The sequence below is a fragment of the Podarcis muralis genome, chromosome Z (assembly GCF_964188315.1).
Source record: "Podarcis muralis chromosome Z, rPodMur119.hap1.1, whole genome shotgun sequence".
Classification (NCBI taxonomy): domain Eukaryota; kingdom Metazoa; phylum Chordata; class Lepidosauria; order Squamata; family Lacertidae; genus Podarcis; species Podarcis muralis.
Window position 1 is genome coordinate 102,501 of NC_135673.1, and position 10,000 is coordinate 112,500.

General features: G+C 40.8%; 2 protein-coding genes across 7 annotated transcripts in view; both read right to left on the reverse strand.

Moving 5' to 3' along the window:
* LOC144326136 (protein AMBP-like) overlaps nucleotides 1-10,000 on the reverse strand; it is a 144,963-nt gene that overhangs the window by 86,167 nt on the left and 48,796 nt on the right. The gene's annotated exons all lie outside the window — the stretch shown is intronic.
* Nucleotides 1-10,000, reverse strand: part of LOC144326163 (coiled-coil domain-containing protein 183-like) — a 23,213-nt gene that overhangs the window by 5,160 nt on the left and 8,053 nt on the right. For 4 of the 5 annotated variants that reach the window (XM_077922448.1, XM_077922447.1, XM_077922445.1 and 1 more), the window contains 6 exons: nucleotides 8,832-8,954; nucleotides 6,302-6,433; nucleotides 6,167-6,221; nucleotides 3,585-3,685; nucleotides 1,735-1,895; nucleotides 1,488-1,653 (listed from right to left, as the gene is read on the reverse strand). In XM_077922448.1, the coding sequence (XP_077778574.1) occupies nucleotides 1,488-1,653; nucleotides 1,735-1,895; nucleotides 3,585-3,685; nucleotides 6,167-6,221; nucleotides 6,302-6,433; nucleotides 8,832-8,954 (738 nt within the window). The remainder of the gene's footprint in view (nucleotides 1-1,487; nucleotides 1,654-1,734; nucleotides 1,896-3,584; nucleotides 3,686-6,166; nucleotides 6,222-6,301; nucleotides 6,434-8,831; nucleotides 8,955-10,000) is intronic. The other variant, XM_077922446.1, reaches the window with a different exon arrangement.

Sequence of the window (10,000 nt, forward strand, 5' to 3'; positions counted from 1 at the left end):
ATAGTATGGCTCATTGGAAACTATAGTATGAGTCACTGGGAACTATAGTATGTTCCACTGGGAATTCTAGTATGGCTCACTGGGAACTATAGAATGGCTCACTGGGAAACATAGTTCTGGGAACTATAGTATGGCGCACTGGGCACTATAGTATGCAAGCTATGGTATGGCGTTCTGGGAATCGTAGTATGTAAACTATAGTATGGCTGACTGGGAAACATAGTTCTGGGAACTATAGTATGGCGCACTGCGAACTATAGTATGCAAACCATAGTGTGGCGCTCTGGGAATTATAGTATGGCGCACTGGGAACTATAGTATGCAAGCCACAGTATGGCCACTGGGAGCTATAGCATGGAGTACTGGGAACTATAGTATGGCTCACTGGGAACTATAGTATGGCTCACTGGGAACTATAGTATGGCTCACTGGGAAATATAGTTCTGGGAACTATAGTACGGCGCACTGGGAATTATAGTATGTAACCTATAGTATGGCCACTGGGAGCTATAGCATGGGGCACTGGGAATTATAGTACAGCTCAGTATGACTCACTGGGAACTATAGTATGGCTCACTGGGAACTATAGTATGATGCAACCTATAGTATAGCGCTCTGGGAATTACAGTATGGCTCACTGGGAACTATAGTTCTGGGAACTATAGTATGGGGCACTAGGAATTATAGTATGGAGCACTGGGAAATATAGTATGGCTCACTGGGAACTATAGTATGGCGCACTGCGAACTACAGTATGGCACGCCAGGAACCATAGTATGGCGCTCTGGGAATTATAGTATGGAGCACTGGGAACTATAGTATGGCCCACTGGGAACCATAGCATGGGAACTATAGTACACCCCACTGGGAACTATAGTATGACTCACTGGGAACTATAGTATGGCTCACTGGGAATTATAGTATGGCTCACTGGGAACTATAGTATGGAGCACTGGGAATTATAGTATGGCTCACTGGGAACTATAGTATGGAGCACTGGGAATTATAGTATGGCTCATTGGGAACTATAGTATGGAGCACTGGGAATTATAGTATGGCTCATTGGGAACTATAGTATGGAGCACTGGGAATTATAGTATGCAAGCTATAGTATGGCGCTCTGGGAATTATAGTATGTAAACTATAGTATGGAGCACTGGGAACTATAGAAAACTACTGGGAACTATAGTATGGCTCATTGGAAACTATAGTATGCCTCACTGGGAACTATAGTATGTCCCACTGGGAACTATAGTAGACCACACTGGGAACTCTAGTATGCCTCACTGGGAACTATAGTATGTCCCACTGGGAACTATAGTACACCCCACTGGGAACTATAGTATGGCTCACTGGGAACTATAGTCTAACTCGCTGGGAACCATAGTATGGCTCACTGGGAACTATAGTATGGCTCACTGGGAACCATAGTACGGCTCACCGGGCGCGCCGGCGCCCACCCCCTTTGGGAACCGTCGTTTCCCTACCTGCCCGGCCACCGGGACGCCGCACAGCCGCACCGCCAGGTTGTTGACCCCGTTCTCGAAGCGCAGCAGCAGCTCCTGGCTCTGGGAAACGTAGCGCCGCGCTTCCTCCAGGCGCCGGCTCTCCTCCTCCAAGGCGGCGCCCAGTTCCTCCGCCAGCCTCTGGGAGCTGCAGGGGGGAGAAGCGCCCGGTTTTTATCCTGGGGACCTATGGAACTCCCCGCCACTGGAAGGGACTCGAACCCGGTACCTGAGGGCGCCCGGCGCCCGGTGGAACTTGAGCTCGGCCCGTTCCAGTTCCAAAGCCCGGAGGCGGGCCTGGGATTCCCGCCGGCGCCGCTCGGACTCGGCGATCTGCTGGCGCAGGTCCTCCTCCGACTTGCGCTGCGCCAGGAAGCGGCCGGCGATGTCCTGGGGGGGGGAGAAATCGGGTATTGATTATTGATTATTGATTATTGGTTATTGACGGGTCGACGGCCCCGAAGCCATTATTATTATTATTATTATTATTATTATTATTATTATTATTATTATTATTAACCATTTATTATTTATTATTTATTATTTAAATATTTATTTTATTATTTATTATTTGTTTATTATTTATTTATTATTATTATTATTATTTATGTATTATTCATCTTATTCTGGTTATTTATTATTATTTGTAGCCAATTCCTAGGGCAATATTTCTTATTTTTATTCGTATTCTTTCTTGTCATCGTTGTTGCGATTTATTTGCAACCAATTATTAGGGGTTTTATTTATTGTTTATTATTAATGATTTATTACGCTAATTAATTTTCATTCTTCTTCTTTACTATTATTTGCAATCAATTATTAGGGTATTTATTATTATTATTATTATTATTATTATTATTATTATTATTATTAGGGTATTTATTATTATTATTATTATTATTATTATTATTATTATTATTATTATTATTATTATTATTATATTATTATTATTATTATTATTATTATTATTATTATTATTATTATTATTATTATTCTAATTATTCCCATTATTTCTTCTTCTTTAATATTGTTCTTTATTCTTTATTCTGCATTATTTTTCTTCTTTATTATTATTTCTTCTTATTCTTATTCTTTATTATTATTATGCTATTTATTTATTCTTCTTATTCTTTCATTATTTAGTATTCATTATTTACTATTATCGATAATAATGATAAATAATGAAAGAATAATTCATTATTTACTATTATTCATAATAATTAATAATAATAATAATAATAATAATAATAATAATAATAATAAATAACGATAATTCATTATTTATTATTATTGATAATCATAATAAATAAGGAAAGAATAATTCATGATTTACCATTAATCCTAATAATAATAATAACTAACAATAACTCATTATTTATTATTCTCAATAATAATAATAAATAAGGAAAGAATAATTCATGATTTCTTATTAACCCTAATAAATAATAATAATAAACAACAATAATTCATTATTTATTTTTATCAATAATAATAAATAAGGAAAATAATTCATGATTTACTATTATTAATCATAATTAATAATAATAATAAATAACGATAATTCATTATTTATTATTATCGATAATAATAATAAATAAGGAAAGAATAATTCATTATTTACTATTAATCATAATAAATAATAATAATAAACAATGATAATTCATTACAGTATTTATTATTATTGATAATCATAATAAATAATGAAAGAAGAATTCATGATTTCTTATTAACCCTAATAAATAATGATAATAACTAATGATAATTCATTATTATTATCGATAATAAAAAATAATAATTCATGATTTACCATTAACCCTAATAAATAATAATAATAAATAATGATAATTCATTCTTTATTATTATCGATAATCATAATAAATAAGGAAAGAAGAATTCATTTTTTCTTATTATTAATCATAATAAATAATAATAATAACTAACAATAATTCATTCTTTATTATTATTATCGATCATAATAGTAATACATTATTAGTATTATTATTACTATTATTATTATTATTATTATTATGATCGATCGCCCCCCCAAGCTTTCCCACCGGGCGCCGCGAACTACAATACCCAAAGATGGGAGCACTGGACGGCCGCCTTGATCTTCTCCACTTCGCTCATCACCAGGCTTTGGTACTCAAGCTGCGCCTTGGATCCCTCCAGCCGGGCGCCTGGTTCGAGAGAGAGGAAGAGGTGACCGGGCGCCGCGCGCGCTAAAACTCCCAAGCGCAACCGCGCGCTACAACTCCCAAGTGGGTCGCTTACCATAAGGGAAGGAGAGAAGGGGACCGGGCGCCGCGCGCTACAACTCCCAGGAGGGGACTGGGCGCCGCGCGCTACAACTCCCAAGTCGGACTCCCGCGCGCAACAACTCCCAAGCGGGACGGCTTACCATAAGGGAAGGAGAGAGGGGGACCGGGCGCCGCACACTATAACTCTCAGGTGACTGGGCGGCGCGCTACAACTCCCAGGAGGTGACCGGGCACCGCGCTACAACTCCCAAGCCGGACTCCTGCGCGCTACAACTCCCAAGCGGCGCCCCTTGCTCCCCTCTCATCCCCCATAAGGGAGGGGAAGTCCATGTCATTGTTGGCCAAGAGGGGGTGACTGGGCGCCGTGCGCTACAACTCCCAGGAGCTGACCGGACGCCATGCGCTACAACTCCCAAGTCGGACTCCAGCGCGCTACAACTCCCAAGCAGGACGGCGGCCCTGGCTTCCCTCCCATAAGGTAAGGAGAGAGGGGGACCGGGCGCCGGGCGCTGCAACTCCCAGGAGGAGACCGGGCGCCGCGTGCTACAACTCCCAAGCGGCGCCCCTTGCTCACCTCTCATCCCCCATAAGGGACGGGAAGTCCATGCCAAGGCGGCCCAGAGTGACCGGGCGCCGCGCGCTACAACTCCAAAATCGCGCACTACAACTCCCAGGAGGTGACCGGGCGCCGCGCGCTACAACTCCCAGGAGGTGACTGGGCGCCACGCTACAACTCCCAAGCCGGACTCCTGCGCGCTACAACTCCCAAGCGGCGCCCCTTGCTCCCCTCTCATCCCCCATAAGGGAGGGGAAGTCCATGTCATTGTTGGCCAAGAGGGGGTGACTGGGCGCCGTGCGCTACAACTCCCAGGAGCTGACCAGGTGCCGTGCGCTACAACTCCCAAGCGGGTCGCTTACCATAAGGTAAGGAGAGAGGGGGACCAGGCGCCACACGCTGCAACTCCCAGGAGGTGACCGGGCGTCGCGCGCTACAACTCCCAAGTCGGACTCCCGCGCGCTACAACTCCCAAACGGCGCCCCTTGCTCACCTCTCATCCCCTTAGCGGCCCATAAGGGAGGGGAAGTCCATGTCAAGGCGGCCCAGAGGGCTTGACTGGGCGTCGCGCGCTACAACTCCCAGTAGCTGACCGGGCGCCGCGCGCTACAACTCCCCCGCGCTACAACTCCTCCCTTACTCACCTCTCATCCCCTTAGCGGCCCATAAGGGAGGGGAACTCCATGTCAAGGCGGCCCAGAGGGGGTGACTGGGCGCCGCGCGCTACAACTCCCATGAGCTGACCGGGCGCCGCGCGCTACAACTCCCAAGTCAGACTCCCGCGCGCTGCAACTCCCAAGCGGCGCCCCTTGCTCACCTCTCATCCCCTTAGCGGCCCATAAGGGAGGGGAAGTCCATGTCAAGGCGGCCCAGAGGGGGGGACTGGGCGCCGCGCGCTACAACTCCCAGGAGCTGACCTGGCGCCGCGCGCTACAACTCCCAAGTCAGACTCCCGCGCACTACAACTCCCAAGCGGCGCCCCTTGCTCCCCTCTCATCCCCTTAGCGGCCCCTAAGGGAGGGGAAGTCCATGCCAAGGCGGCCCAGAGTGACTGGGCGCCGCGCGCCACAACTCCCAGGCGCTGACCGGGCGCCGCGCGCTCCAACTCCCAGGCGCGGCGCTCCGCCATCCCCAGCCTCTACCTCTCCTCCCCATCACGGAGGGGGAGCCAAGGCAGCCTTGTTGGCGGAGACCGGGCGCCGCGCGCTACGACTCCCGCGCCACGCGCTACAACTCCCAGGCGCCGCGCCTCCTTACCTCTCACCCCCTCGCGGCCCATCAGGGAAGGGAAGTCAAGGCAGCCTTGTTGGCGGAGACTAGGCGCTGCGCGCTACAACTCCCAGGAGGTGACCGGGCGCCGCGCGCTACAACTCCCAAGCCGGCCTCCCGCGCGCTACAACTCCCAGGTGGTGACCGGGCACCGCACGCTACAACTCCCAAGCCGCACGCTGCAACTCCCAGGAGCTGACCCGGCGCCGCACGCTACAACTCCCAGGAGCTGACCAGGTGCTGCACGCTACAACTCCCAGGAACTGACCGGGTGCCGCGCGCTACAACTCCCAGGAACTGACCGGGCGCCGCGCGCTACAACTCCCAGGAGCTGACCGGGCACCGCGCGCTACAACTCCCAGGATGTGACCGGGCGCCGCGCGCTACAACTCCCAGGAACTGACCGGGCGCCCCGCGCTACAACTCCCAGGAACTGACCGGGTGCCCCGCACTACAACTCCCAGGAACTGACCGGGCGCCGCACGCTACAACTCCCAGGAGCTGACCGGGCGCCGCACGCTACAACTCCCAAGTCGGACCCCGCGCGCTACAACTCCCAGGCGCCACTTGCTCACCTCTCACCCCCTCGCGGCCCATCAGGGAAGGGAAGTCCATGTCCCGCCGGCCCTGCTGTGGGGAGGAGAGCGCAGTGGTTAGAGCGGGCGCCTGGCGCCGCGTTTCCCGCGCTACGTTTCCCGGCGCCGCCTCACCAGCGTCCGGCGGTGCCGCTCGCCGGCCTCCTTGGCGCGGATCCTCTCGATCTGCTTCTTCTGGGCGCCCAGGGCGTTGTCCCGGTACTTCTTCTCGGCCACCAGCTCCGTCTCGGCGTGCAGCATGTCGGCCTATTGATCGTTAATGATTATTCATCGATAATATTGGTAATTAATAATGATTGGTTAAGAAGAAGAATGGTGAATTATTCTTGGCTGTCCTTTGGGATTAGTATATTCAGTATTGAGATATGAGAATAGGACCGTGTGCAGCATGTCGGCCTGCCAATTAATAATTATTAATTAATCATATTAATGATTAATTCATAATCGTTGATTAATAATAATGATGAATTTCTTATTCGCTGTCCTTTAAGTATCCTTCCGGATTATTAAGAATATGTAAGAATAGGACGGTGTGCAGCATGTCGGCCTGCCAATTAATAATTATTAATTAATCATATTAATGATTAATTCATAATCATTGATTGATAATAATAATGAATTTCTTATTCGCTGTCCTTTAAGTATCCTTCCGGATTATTAAGAATATGTAAGAATAGGACGGTGTGCAGCATGTCGGCCTGCCAGTTAATAATTATTAATTAATAATATTAATGATTAATTAATAATCATTGATTGATAATAATAATGAATTTCTTATTCGCTGTCCTTTAAGTATCCTTCCGGATTATTAAGAATATGTAAGAATAGGACGGTGTGCAGCATGTCGGCCTGCCAGTTAATAATTATTAATTAATCATATTAATGATTAATTCATAATCATTGATTAATAATAATAATAATGAATTTCTTATTCGCTGTCCTTTAAGTATCCTTCAGGATTATTAAGAATATGTAAGAATAGGACGGTGTGCAGCATGTCGGTGTGTTCATTAATAATTATTACTTAATAATATTGATTATTAATGATTATTAATTAATAATATTGATCGTTCATAATGATTGGTTAATAAGAATGATGGATTACTGTTCGCTGTCCTTTAGGGGTCCTTCAGTATTAGTAATGATGTAAGAAGAGAATAGGATAGGATAACATTAATAATTATTAATGAATAATATTGATCATTAATAATGATGGATTAATAAGAATAATGAAGTTATTATTCGCTGTCCTTTAAGGATCCTTCAGTATTAGTAATGATGTAAGAATAGGACGGCGTGCACCATGTCGGCCTGTTCATTAATAAGATTGATCATTAGTTCATAATTATTAATAATATTGATAATTAATAATGATTGGTTAATAATAAGAATGAATTATTATTCGCTGTCCTTTAAGGATCCTTCAGTATTAGTAATGATGTAAGAAGAGGATAGGATTGGATAGATGTCGGCCTGTTCATTAATAGTATTGATCATTAATAATTATTAATGAATAATATTGATAATTAATAATGATTGGATAATAATAAGAATAATGAATTCTTATTTGCTGTCTTTCAAGGATCCTTCAGGATTATTAATGCTATAAGAAGAGGATAGGATAGGATAGATGTCGGCCTGTTAATTAATAATATCAATTATTAATTATTAATGAATAATATTGATAATTAATAATGGATTATTATTCGCTGTCCTTTAAGGATCCTTCGGGATTATTAATGCTATGAGAAGAGGATAGGACAGGATAGAGGTCGGCCTGTTCATGAATAATATTGATCATTAATTCATAATTATTAATGAATAATATCGATCATTAATAATTATTAATTAATAAGAATGATGAATTATTATTCGCTGTCCTTTAGGGATCCTTCGGGATTATTAATGCTATAAGAGGAGGATAGGATAGGATAGATGTCGGCCTGTTAATTAATAATATCAATTATTAATTATTAATGAATAATATTGATAATTAATAATGGATTATTATTCGCTGTCCTTTAAGGATCCTTCGGGATTATTAATGCTATGAGAAGAGGATAGGACAGGATAGAGGTCGGCCTGTGCATGAATAATATTGATCATTAATTCATAATTATTAATGAATAATATTGATAACTAATAATTATTAATTAATAAGAATGATGAATTATTATTCGCTGTCCTTTAGGGATCCTTCGGGATTATTAATGCTATAAGAAGAGGATAGGACAGGATAGAGGTCGGCCTGTTCATGAATAATATTGATCATTAATTCATAATTATTAATGAATAATATCGATAATTAATAATTATTAATTAATAAGAATGATGAATTATTATTCGCTGTCCTTTAGGGATCCTTCGGGATTATTAATGCTATGAGAAGAGGATAGGACAGGATAGAGGTCGGCCTGTTAATTAATAATATTGATCCTTAATTCATAATGAATTAATGAATAATAATAATGGTTAATGAATTCTCATTCGCTGTCCTTTAAGGGTCCTTCAGTGCTAGTAATGATGGGAGAATCGGACGGTGTGCAGCATGTCGGCCTGTTAGTTCATCACATCGATCATTCATAGTTATTAATTGATAATATTGATAATTAATTAATTATTATTATTATTATTAGTCCCTCACCTGGGCGGCCTCCATGGCTTCGGTCGTGTCGAGGGTCATGAGGCGCACGCCTTGCAGCTCCACCTGGTAGACTTCCACCCGCCTCTGCAGGTCGTCCAGGACGACGGGAAGGTGGGCCAATTCCTGGGGAAATATTATTAATATTAATAATATTAATAATAATAATATTAATAATAATAATAATAATAATAATAATAATAATAATAATAATAATAATAATATTAATAATAATAATAATAATAATAATAATAATAATAATAATAATAATAAATCAGAAGACTTGATTTGCATCAGCCTGTAGGCCTAGCAAGAAAATGAAATGCATGATAATAATATTAATAATAATAATAATAATAATAATAATAATAATAATAATAATAATAATATTAATAATAATAATAATAATAATAATAAATCAGACGACTTGATTTGCATCAGCAAGAAAATGAAATGCGCCAGAAATACATGATGCTAATAATAATAATAATAATAATAATAATAATAATAATATAGATTTATAATAGTAACTAGATAAATAGATGATATTAAGGATGATGATGATGATGATGATGATGATGATGATGATAATAATAATAATAATAATAATAATAATAATAATAATAATAAATCAGAAGACTTGATTTGCATCAGCCTGTAGGCCTAGCAAGAAAATGAAATGCATGATAATAATAATAATAATAATAATAATAATAATAATAATAATAATAATAATAAATCAGAAGACTTGATTTGCAACAGCAAGAAAATGAATAATAATAATAATAATAATAATAATAATAATAATAATAATATAGATTTATAATAATAACTAGATAAATAGATGATATTAATAATGATGATAATAATGATAATAATAATAATAATAATAATAAATCAGACGACTTGATTTGCAACAGCAAGAAAATGAAATGCGCCAGAAATACATGATGCTAATAATAATAATAATAATATAGATTTATAATAATAACTAGATAAATAGATGATATTAATAATAATAATAATAATAATAATAATAATAATAAATCAGAAGACTTGATTTGCATCAGCCTGTAGGCCTAGCAAGAAAATGAAATGCATGATAATAATATTAATAATATTAATAATAATAATAATAATAATAATAATAATAATAATAATAATAAATAATG